The sequence below is a fragment of the Mercenaria mercenaria genome, chromosome 19, assembly GCF_021730395.1.
Source record: "Mercenaria mercenaria strain notata chromosome 19, MADL_Memer_1, whole genome shotgun sequence".
NCBI classification, from domain to species: Eukaryota; Metazoa; Mollusca; class Bivalvia; order Venerida; family Veneridae; genus Mercenaria; species Mercenaria mercenaria.
In genome coordinates, this window is record NC_069379.1 from 27,775,538 (window position 1) to 27,796,852 (window position 21,315).

Sequence of the window (21,315 nt, forward strand, 5' to 3'; positions counted from 1 at the left end):
CCTAATTGAAATGAGGAACAAGTAAGGATCATTCAAATGAAAAGTTCCTGTGTAGTATACGAGATGAAGCAATTCAAACAAGACTAATTTAGACTGAAGCAATGCAACTTCTTTGTGAAAAAGAATGCAGTCAAACCTATATTAAGAAGCCAGTCCATAGAGTGATGCAGTCAGGCTGTTTAAAACAAGTGGCTGCCTAAAACAAGTTAAAACAAATTAGAACAATAAGTCCATTTGAGAAATTAGCTGTCTGGCCGCTGGAGGCAAGTGGGTGATTAATACATGTGGCCGAAATTCAAAGAATATATATTGGAGACTTACTGGAGAAGCGTGTAGGTTATACTTATGAGAAAGTGAGTACATGTGTATTCACTTACAACAGAAAATCACATGTTTTAGTCTATCATGCAGCTTTCCATCGAGCTCCGCCCCTGACAAGTCCTACCTTCATTTTATTTGTACTACAATATTTGAGCTTTGTAAATATTACATACAGATTGTTAATGCCTCTTAACACTGTTAATAGAATGTTTAAATATGTCAAACACTCGGCAAATGTCACCAAACATTGTACTATTGTTGTAAGTGTACAATAATGTTTTAATTAAACACTAAATAAACGTTCTAGATTTTTCACTTGGTGTTAATATTCATTGCGCAAATCAATTTTAATACTTTAAGGTTATTTCTTAAAGACCCAACGTAGTATAGCCTAAACCTGTATTAAGCAGCCAGCCTGGTTGCCGGCACAAAATGACTGTAGTGGCAGATGGAAAAAATAAATAAAATGTCCATTAGGGAAGTTAGCTTACCTGCTGAAGGCATGTTCTTGTTTAATACAGGACGCCGTTGAGGCAAGTTCAAGTATATAATGATGATGGTTGTAGCTTACTCGCTGCTTAAGGCAAGTGCTTGTTTAAAACAGGTGGCCGTTGTGGCAAATTTAAGTATATAATGTTAATGGGTGTAGCCTACCGGGTGCTCAAAGCAAGTGCTTGTTTAATACAGGTGGCCGTTGTGGCATATTTAAGTATATAATGAGGATGGTTGTAGCCTACCCGGTGCTTAAGGCAAGTGCTTGTTTAATACAGGTGGCCGTTGTGGCAAATTCAAGTATATAATGAGGATGGGTGTAGCCTACCCGGTGCTTAAGGCAAGTGCTTGTTTAATACAGGTGGCCGTTGTGGCAAATTGAAGTATATAATGATAATGGGTGTAGCCTACCCGGTGCTCAAAGCAAGTGCTTGTTTAATACAGGTGGCCGTTGTGGCAAATTTAAGTATATAATGAGGATGGTTGTAGCCTACCCGGTGCTTAAGGCAAGTGCTTGTTTAATACAGGTGGCCGTTGTGGCAAAATCAAGTATATAATGATGATGGTTGTAGCTTACTCGCTGCTTAAGGCAAGTGCTTGTTTAAAACAGGTGGCCGTTGTGGCAAATTTAAGTATATAATGATAATGGTTGTAGCCTACCCGGTGCTCAAAGCAAGTGCTTGTTTAATACAGGTGGCCGTTGTGGCAAATTCAAGTATATAATGAGGATGGTTGTAGCCTACCCGGTGCTCAAGGCAAGTGCTTGTTTAATACAGGTGGCCGTTGAGGCAAAATCAAGTATATTATGAGGATGGGTGTAGCCTACCCGCTGCTTAAGGCAAGTGCTTGTTTAATACAGGTGGCCGTTGTGGCAAATTCAAGTATATAATGATGATGGGTGTAGCCTACTCGCTGCTTAAGGCAAGTGCTTGTTTAACACAGGTGGCCGTTATGGCCAATCAAGTATATAATGATGATGGTTGTAGCCTACTCGCTGCTTAAGGCAAGTGCTTGTTTAAGACAGGTGGCCGTTGTGGCCAATTCAAGTTTATAATGATAATGGGTGTAGCCTACTCGCTGCTTAAGGCAAATGCTTGTTCAATACAGGTGACCGTTGTGGTAAATTCAAGTATATAATGATAATGGGTTTAGTCTACTCGCTGTTTAAGGCAAATGCTTGTTCAATACAGGTGACCGTTGTGGTAAATTCAAGTATATAATGATAATGGGTTTAGTCTACTCGCTGTTTAAGGCAAATGCTTGTTATATACAGGTGGCCGTTGTGGCCAATTCAAGTATATAATGATAATGGTTGTAGCTTACTCGCTGCTTAAGGCAAATGCTTGTTTCAATACAGGTGGCCGTTGTGGCCAATTCAAGTATATAATGAGGATGGTTGTAGCTTACTCGCTGCTTAAGGCAAGTGCTTGTTTAATACAGGTGGCCTTTGTGGCAAATTCAAGTATATAATGATAATGGTTGTAGCTCACTCGCTGCTTAAGGCAAGTGCTTGTTTAATACAGGTGGCCGTTGTGGCAAATTCAAGTATATAATGATAATGGTTGTAGCTCACTCACTGCTTAAGGCAAGTGCTTGTTTAATACAGGTGGCCGTTGTGGCCAATTCAAGTATATAAAGATGATGGTTGTAGCCTACTCGCTGCTTTAGGCAAATGCTTGTTTAATACAGGGGGCCGTTGTGGCAAATTCAAGTATATAATGATAATGGGTGTAGCCTACTCGCTGCTTAAGGCAAATGCTTGTTTAACACAGGTGGCCGTTGTGCCCAATTCAAGTATATAAAGATGATGGTTGTAGCCTACTCGCTGCTTTAGGCAAATGCTTGTTTAACACAGGCGGCCGTTGTGGCCAATTCAAGTATATAATGAGGATGGCTGTAGCCTACCCGCTGCTTTAGACAAATGCTTGTTTAACACTGGCGGCCGTTGTGGCCAATTCAAGTATATAATGAGGATGGTTGTAGCCTACCCGCTGCTTAAGGCAAATGCTTGTTTAATACAGGTGGCCGTTGTGGCCAGTTCAAGTATATAATGATGATGGCTGTAGCCTAATCGCTGCTTAAGGCAAATGCTTGTTTAACACAAGTGGCCGTTGTGGCCAGTTCAAGTATATAATGATGATGGCTGTAGCCTAATCGCTGCTTAAGGCAAATGCTTGTTTAACACAGGTGGCCGTTGTGGCCAGTTCAAGTATATAATGATGATGGCTGTAGCCTAATCGCTGCTTAAGGCAAATGCTTGTTTAACACAGGTGGCCGTTGTGGCAAATTCAAGTATATAATGACGATGATTGTAGCCTACCCGGTGCTTAAGGCAAGTGCTTGTTTAACACAGGTGGCCGTTGTGGCAAATTCAAGTATATAATGAGGATGGTTGTAGCCTACCCGGTGCTTAAGGCAAGTGCTTGTTTAACACAGGTGGCCGTTGTGGCAAATTCAAGTATATAATGAGGATGGTTGTAGCCTACCCGGTGCTCAAAGCAAGTGCTTGTTTAATACAGGTGGCCGTTGTGGCAAATTCAAGTATATAATGATGATGGTTGTAGCCTACCCGGTGCTCAAATCAAGTGCTTGTTTAATACAGGTGGCCGTTGTGGCAAATTCAAGTATATAATGAGGATGGTTGTAGTCTACCCGGTGCTCAAAGCAAGTGCTTGTTTAATACAGGTGGCCGTTGTTGCATATTCAAGTATATAATTAGGATGGTTGTAGCCTACCCGGTGCTCAAAGCAAGTGCTTGTTTAATACAGGTGGCCGTTGTGGCAAATTCAAGTATATAATGAGGATGGTTGTAGCCTACCCGGTGCTCAAAGCAAGTGCTTGTTTAATACAGGTGGCCGTTGTGGCAAATTCAAGTATATAATGAGGATGGTTGTAGCCTACCCGCTGCTTAAGGCAAGTGCTTGTTTAATACAGGTGGCCGTTGTGGCAAATTCAAGTATATAATGATGATGGTTGTAGCCTACCCGGTGCTCAAAGCAAGTGCTTGTTTAATACAGGTGGCCGTTGTGGCCAATTCAAGTATATAATGATGATGTTTGTAGCTTACTCGCTGCTTAAGGCAAGTGCTTGTTTAATACAGGTGACTGTTGTGGCACATTCAGGCGGATAATAGTTATGGTTTTCATATGGACAGGACTGGTGTATAATATTTGGTTTATAAAAAAATCATGCATTATTTTAGTTATTTACGGCAGCCAGCTACTAGATCAATGGGACTTCGAACCAGTCACATGTGTATAACAGCTTCTCCACATCCATCATTGGTGGAGCACAACTGGCTTAACATTACCTACATTCTACCCCAGGACATCATCACGAGAATATTTTGCTTCATCGCCCTAAAATAGCATTGTATGCGTAGAATTATACTCCACAGAAATAAACGAACCGTATTACTAATTTGTTTACCATATCTCAAAATTATCTTGCGTGACCGGTGCATGTTTGTCGAGATTTTAGACAAACACCCATTATTATATTTTTGGCAAACGTAACACAAACCATTTAGTCTGTTTATCAGATTAACATAATAGTTAACTAGTTCTATTTTAAACTTGACAGAGCGTCTATCAATAAACTTTAAACTTATTTAAGACCATGCCATGACTGTCATCACGAACCTAAATCGGGCATATAATGTTATCAAATCTAAAAATATGTTTATTTGATATTTTGAAGTAAACAATCATTGTTTATTTGACACAAACAGTTGTTGAATGGTGTACTGGAAGATAAGACACCCGGGCCAATCATGAAAGTAGCTTCAAAACCCAAATCGGGTGGTTATAACCCCACTTATGTTCGAATCCGCTACTTATGAGTTGAAGTGCATCTTATCTGACCTTTTCCTAGGAATATTTGAAAAGATTAGGACTTGATCATATAACAGAGTCAGTGAACTTTTTTTTAAAACAATCTGTGGACAGGTGCAGGTGCATGGGGTGGTGTGAGGAGAGGGAATATCGAGTACAATGGGGTTTCCTCATCAGCTGATCTGTATAAGAAAACATATTGGTAACTCACTATGTCTAGATAAAGTATGAAATCTGGGATAGACAAAATAGAATACCGAAGAACCCCTAGAGAAAAACAAAGGTTCAAATTATCACGTTTAGCGACACTCCCGGTGGTTTCAATTATTCAATTATGCCACCTGTGAACAAAAAAGATCAAAAATGTGAAGTTAAAAGTTATTTTCCTATTGTATTTTAGCCAACTACATGATTAAGTTTCATTTGTTTTGTTTCGGTTTATGATTTCAAATACTTTCAAGGTTTTTTTTTTTCAATTAAATTGCCAACAATTACTCAAGACCTTTGTTTTAAGAAGAAAAATATGAAACTCACTTTCACCTAATTCGAAACCTAAACTTTTGACGTAGAATTATTTCATGTGAAGAGGCTATTCTGTAGTGGCTAGTTTATACGAATTTATTTTAGCTGGATTGTAATGTCAGCTTCAGGCGTACTTTCTACCTATAGCTGCTCACCTTTGCCTGTTGTTTTGTTCGGAAGGGATACTTGTACCTAGAGTCCTCTCCCACCATTAAAGAGACTCATTTCTTAAGTCATGTTGCAACATAAATTTTGTTGGTGTAACTTAAAAGCAAACAACAACAACAAACAAAGTCCAAACTAATATTCCCTGTGTCGATATTCAAATGATACTTTATTTCTTTCATGAAATGATACTTTATTTTTTTCCTGAAATGATACTTTATTTATCCTGAAATGATACTTTATTTCTGTACTGCCTGAAATGATACTTAAAATTTACCCTGAAATGATACTTTATTTTTGTCCTGCCTGAAATGATACTTTATTTCTTTACAAACTAGCGTTCTGTTAGTCGCATTTTATTTTTTCTAAACATCGATTTTAATGTATTCACGTCCATTCAAATGTATAATAGAAAAATTCAATTTGAATTTTAACCGCTTCTTATCATAAATTTCATGGTTAACGTGATTTAAATGAAAGTTTAATCACGTTTTTATGACCCGGGAATACATATGGAAATGCTTAATGATGCGGAAACTACCCTTTTAAATGAAAACGATTTTGCATTGATCAGTTCGTGTATAGATGAAATTTTCTGAATCATAGCTGTGAAAGCACACTTGTCAGTGATATTTGAATGATGTTTTATTTCTATACAACTAAAACATTTACAGTCCATAAAATAAACAAACGTGTTTGTAAACATGGACGGATCCAAACGGAAGGGGGAGAAGCATTTTATAGAAATATTCCGATGGCAAAATACAATACATATCCGTAGCCCTGACCAATCTATAAACCGGGCAAGTCTATTTTATAAGTACATCAACACGGTTGACCCATTTAAACGAGCTGTACTAAACTACGACACAACAACAATATGACAGCAGCTTTGATTCAAGCACTTGTTAGGAAGTTGCAGTGTAACAGAAAAGTTGTAAGCGGCTCAGTTGGAGGTCACCTGGTCAGACGCCGCATTAAACGACGTCTTTTTCAAAGGGACTCGCCCACACATTTTAGGCGAAAATATTTATCTCACAAATGATGGAATTACGAATATGATTAATATACTATATGAGCCGTGCCATGAGAAAACCAACATAGTGGGTTTGCGACCAGCACGGATCAGGATCCACGCTGTTCGCTTTCAAAGCCTATTGCAATTAGAGAAACTGTTAGCGAACAGCATGGATCCTGACCAGACTGCGCGGATGCGCAGGCTGGTCTGGATCCATGCTGGTCGCAAACCCACTATGTTGATTTTCTCATGGCACGGCTCATATATTTTTGCATTTAATTCATTTAATAGTATAAACAATAACTTTAAACACCAAAATATGACACATTCTCATGGTGATGAAAAAATTGATCATTTTTAAACTTGATTGAATTTAATGATTTTTAGGCTTCTCCTTTTGTGTTTCAATAGTACCTGCTTAATTAGTTTTTTTTTTCACCAATTTTTCAATTTATGTTAGTTATACTTACAAACATTTTAAGTTTGTGATAAGTGTTTTTCTTCATACAGACATCGAAATTTTCTTTGAAATTCAACGTTATCTTTACGAGAATAAGCTTATCTGAAAGATATGGCAAGAGTTGTAGATTTATTCGGAAGTGCTACTTGCGGCATTTAAAGGAATCTGAACGGCCGGTGTATGTATTGGGTATCCTAAACATTGCATTAAAGTTCGGACAGTGGCGCGTTCATATATAAATTCCTCTTTGGAGTTTTCAAGGCCAAAGATTAAGGTCGAAGTTTTTATCAATGCTGTTTACCCGATTTAAACTAAAATTTGGAGCACTATACTAAAACAAAGTTTAAAACCACTTCACAATTTTGATAAATTCACCATTTTGAAATCAAACTAACAACAAGTACATACTTCGTTTTCCGTTATCGGTTTTTTAAAGTATTGTTTAAGTGATTTTTCAATTTTCTGTTATTAAAATACCTGAAACAACCAATAAATCATTATTTACAATTTGGGTCAAGATTCTTTTATGTTTAGTGTCGTAGTTACTCAAATTTATGTGACATGTATCCCTAATTGAAATAAAATATTTTCGCAGTACGGGATACGGTTGAAAAAAAGTTAGGTGTAACAAGTCACAATTTTCATTTGAATACGCACTCTTCATGTATAGCGATATATACAAATGTTAGATAATAGTGGGATGTTATGATTTAAATACTAAAACAGCTCATTATTTATTTTAGTTTATACTAATTTGTTTTAGCTCGATTGTGATGAAAGCTTCAAGCTTATTGGAACCACTCTCGAGTCCGCTTCCTGGAAAAACCAGTACTGGTGTCATATGAGAAGTCATGGTCGTGACCCCAATGGGGCTCGAACCCACGACCCCTGGATTGAGCGGCCGACACCTTATCCATTAGACCACCGCTCCCCATTATTTATTTTGAGTGATTATACTTTGAATTCTGAATCTGTAGAATTTCATTACATATCTTAATACAAAACCTTTAATTCATCTGACTATCGAACTGATTTCACAGTCTTTACAAACAAACTCAATCGAACTGACATCACAGATGAACTGACAATATAATCGGACTGACAATACCGTCGAACTCACATTACAATAGAAGTGGCTTCACAATCGAACTCACATTACAATCGAACTGACTTCACATTCGAACTGACATTACAATCGAACTGACTTCATATTCGAACTGACATTACAATCGAACTGACTTCATATTCGAACTGACATTACAATCGAACTGAATTCGCAATCGAACTGACATTACAGTCGAACTGATAATACAATCGAACTCGCATTAAAATCGAACAGACATTCCAATCGAACTGACTTTACAATCGAACTCATATTACAATCGAACTGACATCACAATCGAATTGACATTACAGTCGAATGGACTTCACAATCAAACCGACATCACAATCGAACTGACTTCACAATCGAACTATCATTACAATCGAACTGACTTCACAATCAAACCGACATCACAATCGAACTGACTTCACAATCGAACTATAATTACAATCGAACTGACTTCACAATCGAACTGTTATCACAATCGAACTGACATCACAATCGAACTGACATTACAATCGAACTGACTTCACAATTGGACCGACATCACAATCGAACTGACTTCACAATTGGACCGACATCACAATCGAACTGATATCACAATCAAACTGATATCACAATCGAACTGACTTTACGATCAAACTCATATTACAATCGAACTGATATTCCAATCGAATTGACTTCACAATCAAACCGACATCACAATCGAATTGACATTACAATCGAACTATCGTTACAATCGAACTGACATCACAATCGAACTGACATTACAAACGAACTGACTTCACAATCGAACCGACATCACAATCGAACTGCCATCACAATCTGACATTAAAATCGAACTGACTTCACAACTGAACTTACTTCACAATCGAACCGACATCACAATCGAACTGACTTCACAATCGAACTGACATTACAATCGAGCTGACTTCACAACTGAACTGACTTCACAAACGAACCGACCTTACAGATGGTGGACTGACACAATTGACCTCAAGGTTGAACTGAACTCACAACTGGACAAACCACATAGTCAAACAAACCCCACAATTGAACTGGCTTTACAATTGAACTGACACATTTAGACAGACCTCACAGTCTAACTGATTATGCTCAACGTAACTTTTGAAAGTGTATGGTATCTATCATAAAGTGTTATGAATACTGTTGTCATCAAAAGGTTTTCAAGAGGTTAATTTACAAGCTTTCAAGTATTTGTGAATCTGCTCATAGACGGGTAAAAGTTTAATTGGCCATACATTCTGAATAACAGAAATTGGGTGTAAGTGAAATTGTATACAAAGCAAGTTTGATAGGACGTTACGATATCCTTTTTCGACTTTTTGATGGCTCTTTAATTAGACAAAATAACATAGAATTCAATTTTTCATTGAGTTTACGCACAAAGGTCACAATTTTGAATTGCTGAGCTTGTTTTACAATTTAGTGGATTATAGTTTGAGGTGTTTGAGATACTTTGAGTCAATTTCAGTCGTTTTAATATTAGAATTTGATGTAAGGCTTTTCTATAGTTGGATAATAATCTGAAATTTTACAGCATATGTAAGTATCGTTTCTTCAGTTGTCTCTATTTTTTTAAATTTATAACGGAAAACCCGTGCTTTTTATTTGTGAGAAACTGTTTAAGGACGTATGCTAGAATTTGGTGCGAAAATTTTCCCAATAACAGAATTTCTTCAAACTTTGGATATTGAAGGACAATCATCTAAGAAACAAAAAAATGCAATAAAAATCATAGGTCACCGGTATCGAAAAAGAGTTATCTGCCCTTGAAAACGGCATTTCCCCCAAAAATGACGTTTTCAAGGGCAGATAACTCTTTTTCGAATCCGGTGACCTATGATTTTTATTGCATTTTTTTTGTTTCTTAGATGATTATCCTTCAATATCCAAAGTTTAAAGAAATTCTGTTATTGGGAAAATTTTCGCCCATCTCATATACAGGGAATTCTAGCGTACGCCTTTAATTTCCCTACATGGCCTTCTCTGAGAAGTAGAATATTATACTATTTTAGAAAGACTATTTATGTCTGTAAAATGACACGAAAAGCAAGAAAAATCTAATGTAAAGAATTTTAAATTTGATAGTACTCGAAAGTACCCCTATGAAATAAATAAAGGAAAAACTTAATTCCTGACGAACCTCATGATAAGTGTAATATTTATCTCCCATCATCTAGTCTAGGGTACTGATGGAAACAGCAATGTATCAACCAATCTTTAAGTAAACACCCTACCTTGCTGAACACTATTACGAATACCAGCCGCAATCGGGACTCGAACCCAGAGGACAGTAGCGAGCTCACGGCACGTGTCATATGTATCTCCTCTTGTCCAATCTAGGCTACTGATGGAAACAGCAGTTTACTAATCAATTTTAAGTGATTACCCAACACTGCTGAACACTAGTCCAGATATCAACCTCAACCGGGAATTGGACCCAGAGGACAATGGTTCGAACTGCCAACCACTGCGCCACTGACTGTCTTACACCACCATGTTGATAGTAATTTCTTTATCCATCTGATAGCTTGAATTTGGTCTAAGCAAAAGCAACATATTGGTATTTTCATCAATAGGAACTTTGATTCGCTTTTAACCAAAGCAAATGATTTGGATTTCCATCATTAGGCTGCGTTTGAAATGATTCAGCTGTGAAGTCAATGACTTCAAAATCAATTTGTAAACCTTTGATATATCTTTTGAAACTGATAAAATGAGCAAAACTGTCCCTTAATTCTAATGCTCACACCAAATATCAATTAAATACGAGATAGTTTAAGGTCGGTCAGTATAGGTCAAAGAATATTGCGTGTTTATGTATACAGACTTGTCAGTGGAAGCCACTTGAAAATCATTTAGCAAATATAGATGTGTTTATTGTAGCAAGATAAATGGCGTGAGTTCAAACATAACAAATATTTGTCAGGAATCACTACAGTGGTTTAACGACCTCGTGTTGTCAGGATGGCAAATATTTGCCGGGAATCTCTACAGTAGTGTAGCGACCCCTTGTTGTCAGGAAGGTTATGTAATGCCATTTATAGAGAGATTAGTGCAAATTTGTTTAATGAATTTTGTAAAAATGGCACTTTAATTGATATAACATCAGTTTATAGGCATTTTTCATGTATTTCTTATAAATAGTCTAATAATAATTGAGTATGCTGGCTATGTAAATATTAATTGAAATAGGGCAAATTGTAGGTTATGTTTTTCTGATCTACGTGCGTTTTGTCCTACACACACATACACCGATAACAGATCCATATAATAAAAGTCAAAAAACAAAAACACCTGTCTTATAACTGTATACATTGTGTATGTACAAAGTGATATTTTGAACGCCTTAGTACCTTACAACTGCATGCAGGTTTTCAATGGGGTCCTTTTCTTACATTTTCCCACTTTTTACTAGTACAAAAAACAAAAACAAAAAAACAAAACAAAAAAAAAAAAAACGTGAAAATTGATACTTTGCTTTACTTAGATACACCAAAAAGGAAATGACCACTCTTCAGCATGTACTAGGCTATATAATGCGGCATGTCGGTAAATTGCCTGTGCGATTCCAAAATACTAGAAGTAAATCTTATCGATATTAAATCGGAGTGATTGGGATATGAAAAAGGTCAATAATCTAGGAGTCAAAATAAATGTTCGATATCGGCCCTTATCTATGACTATTTATTGCCTAAGCAGATACTTTTTGTAAATATAAAAACTGAACCGAGGTAAACATGTTTACAACAAAAGTAATAATGTGCGCAATTATTTATCGGGCATTATTTTGATAAATTGATTAGTAAAAGACCATAACAATATAAAAAGAACCAGTCCCTTTACAGACTTCATTATAGCAAACGTTCCTGTATAATTTGGAAATCTTTTTTTATGTTCTAGTTTTATAAAGGGAAGTGGATTGTCATAGTTATTTCTTTAATGTCGGACGCTAGAAAAAAAAACACAAATAGAACTGTTTAAATAGTAAAGTTTTTATATACATAAACATTCAACATTTACTTGAAAGTAGGAATTAAATTTTTAACTCAGTTTCACGTGTAACCAAGCCGGTCTTTAAATATGCAAAGAATGCTACCGGATATTCCATTTAAGGAGGCCAGATGGAGGAAGATTAGTTGGGGATACCCTTATTGTAAGCAAAATTCATTTATTGCACGATATTCTCGTGTTTAATCATCGGTTCAATTCAAAATTGATAAGTTCACGAAAATTAATATAAAAGTTTACTCGTTTTGACTCGTAAGCATTCTTACCGGCTGGTCAGTCAATAACTCCGCAACTTTTAATTTAGAAGTACGATTCAATTAAAATGCGACATTATAATTTACCGGGTCGAAACTTTAGTGCAGTCTGTAATATAACAAGCAGTTTAAGACGATAAACTTTAGAGTTTCATCTACCTCTACTTAACTTTTTAGAATACTGCTTGCACCTCAAAGCTAATCACAGACAAAAACTTTATTTACTGTCTAGGGTAATACAAATGGATAATTGTTATCAAAACAGAAAATCTTTGTATTGCATAAGTACTTAAAATCATTTTGTTTAATTTTAAGATCGCATACAACTTCTTGCATTAGTGTTAATGCAAGATCATACATCATTTAGAGCGCCTGTATTTAATTTTACGGCACTCGATTATAAAATGATATGCTATCAAATTCAATCTAGACTATGCTAATGATATCGAAGGCATTGCCTTTCTACAAAGTCGTAATATAATTTGCTGTCGTTATGACAGCCGTATTTCATATCTAGAACACTATAGATGCTCTTATTCAAGTTACTGGACATATACTTATCTGGGTGTGTGGTTGAAATTGTGAAAATTTTTTCACACCTTCTTGTCGAACTTAATTTTCATCTCGCTGTAGTTTTACGTCTTATGGTCGTTGAAAGGTCTGCACATTTTCAGTAGTAAATTTTATAGTTAAGGATATTAAGACATTCTGAATATTTTTTAGAGATTTAAAGTAATTCTTGATCATTTTTGACCTCGAGAGACCTACGTTTCAATTAATTAAGTGCAGTGTTCAAACATATATTTATACAAAATTTGGGGAAAAGAAATTAAACGTTAATTTCATATCTAATTCAGATGAGGATACACAGAGTATAGAAGAAAGGGAGTTGAGAGAAAAGCTCGCGCGTCTCAATGCGCAGGTCGCTCAGGCGAACGCGGAATTAGCCGAAGCTTTACGACTATCAGCGGAAACAGAGCACACGGCGGTAGAGGCGCAGCTAGCGGCAGAGAGGGCAAAAGAAGAAGCGAAAAACATTGAAGAGGAGATAGCATTCAGAGCAAAGGTAAATATAGTTAAAACTAACCGTCATAATGGAAAACTATTGACTGAAGCAATTTTATGTCTTAGTGTTAATTGTATTCTGGAATATAAGTCTGAAACTTCATTACCTGAAATATTACAACCAATGGTATGGCAGTCCAGAAGTTAACTAAAACTTATTTCTGTCGGTGTCCTTGCTCAAGCTGTTACAGAGTATCATTTACAATAAAGGTTTAATACGAATTGCTACAAATATAAAACCCATGGTAGAGAAGGAATACGTTTTGTAACATTTACAAACATATCAGCTCGCACATGTACTAACATTCCGATTGTAACATTTACAACCATTTCAGCTCACACATGTACTAACATTCCGATTGTAACATTTACAACCATTTCAGCTCATACATGTACTAACATTTCGATTGTAACATTTACAACCATTTCAGCTCACACATGTACTAACATTCCGATTGTGACATTTACAACCATTTCAGCTCACACATGTGCTAACATTCCGATTGTGACATTTACAACCATTTCAGCTCACACATGTGCTAACATTCCGATTGTGACATTTACAACTATTTCAGCTCACACATGTGCTAACATTCCGATTGTAACATTTACATCCATTTCAGCTCACACATGTACAAACATTTCGATTGTGACATTTAAGATAATACTATATCAAGTTAAAATCAGTAGCTCAGATAGAACGATCTTAGTAAATAATTTTATTTAGTGTAATCCTTTTCTTTGCCACATCGTGTGATAAGATTTGGCATTGACAGCCATAATGATTAAGGTCACAACTTTGAACGAACTGGGTCCAGCGTTAAGTTGGTGGACCCGTGATTGTTATTGGCAATTTACGTAATAAAAAACATAATCTCAGTTGCGATTTCGGCATTCTCCGTTTTTTACGGATATGTCCGAAGAATGCCGAATTGCCTAATGAGAATACGTAATTACGCGGAAATTATCGATTGTCATTGTGGGTCCACTACATCAGCCTGATATACGAGACCAGTCTCAGAAAGCGAACTTTCCTGTATTGGGAGTGATCTTCATACTCAAATTATAATATGAACACCGGGTGAAAACACCCTAACCCTGCGTTCATAGATTCGGGGTGTAAAATACACTACCCTCAGTTCCTAATTACGTTATCTGCGCATGTCCTTTCATTTCCCGTCAGTGGTAAAAACGAAATAGTAATTTAATATTTCTGTACTATCTTTATCTTTAGGTAGAAGAAAGAAGACGTGAACAAGACAAGAAGAAACAGGAAGAAGAAAGAAGAAAAATGGAAGAACAAAGACGTCGAGAGGAAGAGATAATTAGAGAGAAGGAAGAGGAATGGAAGAGAAGGGAGCATGGAGTGGACAAAACACCGGAGTGGGACTCTTGGCCGAGTTATGAGTAGGGATTGCTTTAAATATGTACACATATGTTGATATATTTGTATTTTCAAAGGGATTCATCTGTTAGATATTTTTGCTTGAACCTCGTGGTTTAAGAGTGAGGTAGGGGCACAATATTAACCGGTCTAAACTCCCCAGTGTTGCTTTTGCCACTGACCGTTCCTGGTGTTCCTTTATTTGTTAGTTTCGTTCTTAGGCTAGCTGAATGTATTTTTTTGTTTGTCTATAGTAATTTTGTTTATATTTTAACAATGTACACATGATGTAATATTCCGGTTTAAGAGGCGTAGAACACGGCTTTTGTTTTTGCGGATATTTGTGCTTGCTTTTTTACCGGTTTACTTAACATACTAAGCCAACGCACTTTCATTCGTGAGAGAAATTTACATTTTGTTATTACTGTATATTGATGATATTATCAATATATAAATGATTATTACTTTTTAATAGTAATTGAACTTATTGTAGTCCGGTCAAACTGCTTTAGCTCATTTATCACTCTCTAATGAGTAATATTGACAAAAATTGATTAAATTAGCTATTTGGAGACACAGTTGTCTTCACCACATTGATGTTTTGTTCATCTTTGACATTTCACGTAACATTTTTTTATAATTTCCAGGTACAAAGTTGACGACGATAAATTTGACGTCGGGTGTATTATACGCGGCAATCCAAACAAGTTTAACCGGAATGACGTCACTTGCTCCAGTCTGGATCAGATCGATTGTCCACTACCGTTCTCCGAGAACGAGGAGCTGGTTAGTGCCATATTAAACATCGAACACAGAACACCAGAACAGAACATTGACGTAAGTACAAATATAGTCCGCCGCCAAACAGATTTGCATGTGTCTCATTCTGGATAGCTTATAAATAATAGGACTTCAGCCTCAAAAGGCACACAAAATACACTTAAACTGTCGTAAGACACGGATGAAGAAAATGTTGACAACAACAACATTCTGATTATTCCGGTGCGCATGCGTGATATTGGAGTGCTGGAAAATTGAATACGTTTGAGTCCCGTCACCAGAAATGACATGATAGATAAATGAATATAGGTATTATACACGTTTTTTTGTGTGTATAAACTTCTGCAGGAACCCAAGTGTTTTGGTCCCAGTCACCAGCATATATCCCAATGGCTTCTACAATCGTTAATACACGAGATAAACGTGTAATAGATGGCAATGAGAGAAACTGCAACCCTGCAAAGTTCAGTAGAGCCGTGAAATATTCGAATTATCACTTCTTGTTATAAGGGGCGTCAGTGATGAACTACAAATACCTCACGAATAATTATTACCAAATTATCACCCTTTTTCGTACGAAATTATTGTGCAGATAGAAATTCTGCAACTTATGAATAATAATAATAATAATATTAATAAAGACTTTATTTTAAGAGGCATCGCATTCAGGTAAAACCCGATCTTCCAAGCGATTGGAATTTTAAAGAACTTGTCATAATGATGGTTGAGAAACTGGTAATAAAAGAAAATGGAGCGCACAAGAATCGTGCCAATCTTGAATAAGTTTTGAATTAGCCCGCCTACTTTTACAGATATTTTCTGTTTGATATTTGCAAGAAATTTGAACCTGTTCATCGAAATTTGAAAAAGAAAACGTTATATTTTGGAAGATGGTAATCATTAATGAGAGGACGTGCAAGAACCGTTAATGAATGTCGGATGTCTTTCAATTTATCTTCCCCTTTATACTTTATTCCATGTATGTTTTTGCACAATAACCTTGCAACTTTTGAATGGAATTAAATAATAAACAGATAGAAGGAAACGGGTATATGATTATATTTTGAAGATAAGTAATTTTTCATAAATGGTTAATCTTCAGGATATAGTAGTGATATGTTTACCTTTAATCATGGCTTCATTAAAATAATTAAATTCTATCTATCTTATTCAACAACAGACACGGCTTTACACCATATTCTGTCTAAGTTTGAGTGTGCTTTTAGGACCAACCTGCCATATATTTTCAAGATAAGTTATATAACTGATATATTTTCAGGATAAGTTATATAACTGATATATTTTCAGGATAAGTCATATAACAGATATATTTTTCAGGATAAGTTATATAACTGATATATTTTCAGGATAAGTTATATAACTGATATATTTTCAGGATAAGTTATATAACTACTATATTTTTCAGAATAAGTCATATAACTGATATATTTTCAGGATAAGGTTGTGGTATGTATACCATTTAGTGCGCCAAAACAGTCGCATGGTCACAATTCCAGAGAAGCTGTTGTTAAAGTAGAAAAAGATAACCAGTGGATATGTTTAGAGACCAGAGAGGAAGTGCTTGACGCCTACAAGGTCAGTAATGTATTTGATTTTATAAATACTTTTTAAATATTATTTATCTGCAAAATACAGATTTTTATAATAAAAGTTGCAAAATAAAACTATATTCAAAATCACATTTTTTGTCACTCTTGAGATGTTACCATATTTCAGTATTTTCCTGTAAACTGACGTCATTATTGTCATAATTAAGCAACAAAATCTTATTTACTGTAAAATATTTTGATTAGAATCTAATACATTTGAAAATATTTCTGTATAAACACATGTACAAATTTCAGGTTATTATAACTCCAGTAATATATTTCTTCCTTGTTCAATATTATTTCTCGTTAAAATTTGTTAAAAAGTTAAATAAAATATTTCTAAAAATTTCAGGACACCAAATTCGCTGTAGCCGAGACGAAATCACTTGGTCGTATGGCAGTATTCAGTCGTTTGAAGCGAGATTATGCGACCTTGTCTAAAAAAGGCGGGAAAGTGACGTCATCATACGATCAGCGAATTAGCCTGACCGTTCCACGAGATTGTATTCACGGAAAAGATCATATTTTGATGGAGGTTAGTGGTGTTGAATCTTAAACACAAAGCGTGTTAAGGTAGTGGGCATGCTATAACAGTTGGTAACTTCTGCGTGGTTACGTTTTCTTGTATGGTGTTTTGGCTTTCGTTTGATGAGTATGTCGTTCATAGAAGAACCTAACGTTTCGTTCATAAGAGAAATTGCTGAAACCGTACACGGTGGAAACGTAACTGAACGGAAATAGCTGATCGTCATCACGGGTCCACTACCTTAATCAACAGGAAAAGGCTTCAGAAGAAAACAAATTCGCTGTTTGGAGGGAGTCTACTTATATTTAATAATCTTAACATTCTCTACTGTAAAAACATTCTACTGTTTCCCATGGGAACGGTATCCAATGGAAAATTAATTAATATCGATGTGGTAAATTTGAAAAGCTGTTTAAAATGAAGAGATTATATCTCAAGGGGAAATGCCTTTGGAAAATGTTCTAATTCCCGTGGGAAAATGCTCTTTCCAACGAGAAACTTAAGCTCTCCTAACTTTACCCTGCCATACAGATGACATAAAATTATTGTATGAAGTGATTAAGGTAACCAAACCTTTTAATTTGACGCATAAAAATCTTTGTTAAAATGTGTAGGAGTATATCAGGTATTGGCGTGGTAAAAAATTGGGATTATTATGAAGTGTTGCTTGTTGTAAGACAGTTTACGTTTCATTTACTTCAGAATCCTTAAAATTCAACTATCAATAAAAAGAAAAACATGTTTAACCATTTCTTATCATTTAGGATATACCTGTGTATCTGATAAAATATTTTCAGGTACAGCCGGTTGATTCCGCATCTGTGAATGATCTCAAAACCAGAAGTAAGACCTGCAAAGGCCTCCTGAACTCAAGTCCTATCATACATATGGAGTTTGAGTCCTCTGAGTTCAACAAACCCGTAACGGTGACTTAATATGGTCATTTAATAGCTAAACATTATTCTAGTATTTATATATAATCAGTTCCAAAATTAGACTTTGCCATACTGACGTATAGCTTTACGACATTCACATGGAGCTTATACAGCTGTACACAGGTTGTATTGAACTTAAAAAGCTATAGAGACTGTGTCTCTCATTCATACATCGTTTATGAACGGCTGGCATAAAATATTGAGAAACAATGCTTTTGACTGGCTATGTTGATTTTATATATTCTTCAAACAACTTTAAAAGTTAGTCTAATGCACAATGGCCCAGTCTTGTCTCATTCAAATAAAGTATACGACTCTCATCGGAGTAATTGTCACTGTTTTGATGGTGTTTGCTATAACCACTGTTTCTTTTTATAAGGACTTCTTTTTATTTCTGTCAGGTGACGGTGCCATGTCCTCCAAATCCAACGAAAGCAAAGAAAATTGCCGCGATGAGAAAAGCTAAAGAAGAGAAAATGAACAACCCACCGAAGGTTTCAACATTTTTGTTTATATTAACCCTTAGCCTGCTAAATTTATAAAATGGACTGGTCCATCATTCAATTTGGGTAATATTATTTATTATTCGAAGGGGTGTTCACTGAAAATTTACTGACTGAATAGCGAACAGTGCAGACCATGATCAGCCTGCACGGATGTGCAGGCTGATCTTGGTCTACACTGTTCGCAAAGGCAGACTAAGTTGCCAGCGGCAGGCTAAAGGGTAACAATGAATGTGTATCCTGACATGTTACTGGAATACAGTTTACATGTTAGCAATGATTGTCTTTGTACAATACGACCGTTCAAATTTTTTCGATGTAATACATTTTCTTGTATGAATTTGAAAAGTTTCAAGATCTGTTTCAGTCTGAGTATATGAATTGAAGCGTGATAAGCGAAATTATTTTCTTAAACGTTTTGTAAGAATGAATAAAAAACACGATATTTTGAAAGGAATTTTGTACACTGTAATATTATTATATAGTACAAACTTATACAGCTGAAACACATGTTAAAAGATAAAATCAATAGAGATTATGTAATCTTTTCATACATTTGTTAATAACTATTAATAACTATGAAACCCCCTTTTGATAAAATGTCAAAAATATACAACTTTTTTTTAAGATGATAAGATATCACATATTAATGTGAACAAAAAAGTTGAAAAAAAATCATTGTAGGCAACAGTTTCTTAAAACATCTAAAGCAATTACAGGTTGATTGACTCTGACACTGTATAGATATTGGAAACATACTTAGAAACTGACTGATGCAAGTAAGAATTTACTTGGCCCTCTGCAAAGACATAGACCAATGAATTGAAATTGTATGTTAATTCAGTTTGCCAAGGTTTACACCAATGAATTAAAATTGAACATTAGTCTAGTTGTACTCCGTTATGAAGTTGAAGCTAAGTTTTATTACTTCACAAAAACAGGAGATCTAATTGTGGAAAAAATCTTAGTCTGATTAAATAATATCAGATTATTTTTGAATTATAGGTTCATGTGTTATTACCTCATGAGATAGAAGCTATGGAAAAGGAGAAACAGAAGTCTAAGCTACAGAAGATGCAGGAACAAATCGCAGCAGACGAGAACAAAGTTGAAGAACCGAAACCGACCAAGTGGTATATGGGAGACTATGCGAATAATGAAGGTTAGACATGATATTATATAAGACCACTGTATGGAGTACAGCCCTTCAAGGTTTCTAGTTTTAGACATAACGTCTTGACAGTGTTTTAATTATTAAACTTATGCCAAAATTGGTGAACGCAAACGTCGTTAAATAGGGGTATTACACATCAGATTTTATCAAAAGTTGATATATTCAGCGATTCAATTGCTCAGAAGACTCGCGTACATGCCAACTGACACTTCAGCTTTACGACAAGCTTTCAGCTTGAAGCAAACGTGTCTGTATGTAAAGACACGTAAAATAAAGTGAAAGAAGAATTAAATACGCTAGTATACTGACCTATATTTACATTTTCATAAGGTAATGAACAGTCGTTTTTCGGTTTAATGAGTATGCTAATGGATTTGCGCGCGCTTTTAGGCATTGTGTCTTATTACCGCCGTTTAATTTGATGTTTTGGAATGTTTGTTACAGATGATGAAAATGACAACTTATTCTTGATCAGTGCTCAGGGAAACAAGTGGACTCCAGTAGAAAATGTAAATATCATGCAGGTGAAACTGGACCTACTGCAGTTTGATCTGGAGAAACCACTTGAAAAGTACGTAGGGTCTTTTTAATTTCGCTCAAAATTAAACACAAAGACACTAGCTGAAATTCTTTGTTTTCTTTGCGCGACCATAGATACCTTTTATATCATTCAGTAATTAAGTAACCATTGTTAAACCTTAAGTTAGATAGGATTGTAAGATTTCCAGTCCTGCAGTAATAATCTGTATTAGCTGGGCTTTGTGTAAGACTGTGGACACCTATAATATAGACAACTGATTAGAAAAAAATATCAAAATAGTGTTCAAACACCAACCTGAATATTATATATGTAATACTTTTCCGTCAGTCATAAAAACAAAGAAAAGCTTCATGAAGTACAATTAATCAAGAGGTCAGTTGCTGTCAAGTGTGGTTTTATTACAGGTCTTAGCAACAACATTAAATTATTAGGAGTCAGAAAAGGAACGACCAAATACTCATGGTATAGCCATACTCCTTTGGTTGATAAAACCTATCATGATTCCTGTTTAAAAGTAGTACTTTCAACATGTTATTTGTATTACATAAATTATTCTGCTTGACAAGCAAATGATATGAGCCGTGCCATGAGAAAA

At 35.5% G+C, this 21,315-nt stretch overlaps 1 protein-coding gene across 2 annotated transcripts in view; it reads left to right on the top strand.

Moving 5' to 3' along the window:
• The window catches only part of LOC123541806 (death domain-containing protein 1-like), a 45,095-nt gene that overhangs the window by 16,086 nt on the left and 7,694 nt on the right, over positions 1-21,315 (top strand). The window contains exons 1-10 of one of the 2 annotated variants that reach the window (XM_053531425.1): positions 11,794-12,093; positions 13,060-13,268; positions 14,502-14,674; positions 15,299-15,488; positions 16,887-17,027; positions 17,394-17,576; positions 18,365-18,493; positions 18,904-18,996; positions 20,011-20,167; positions 20,624-20,750. In XM_053531425.1, the coding sequence (XP_053387400.1) occupies positions 12,021-12,093; positions 13,060-13,268; positions 14,502-14,674; positions 15,299-15,488; positions 16,887-17,027; positions 17,394-17,576; positions 18,365-18,493; positions 18,904-18,996; positions 20,011-20,167; positions 20,624-20,750 (1,475 nt within the window). In that variant the 5' untranslated portion in view covers positions 11,794-12,020. Of the gene's footprint in view, positions 1-11,793; positions 12,094-13,059; positions 13,269-14,501; positions 14,675-15,298; positions 15,489-16,886; positions 17,028-17,393; positions 17,577-18,364; positions 18,494-18,903; positions 18,997-20,010; positions 20,168-20,623; positions 20,751-21,315 lie in introns of those variants that run through there. The other variant, XM_045327412.2, reaches the window with a different exon arrangement.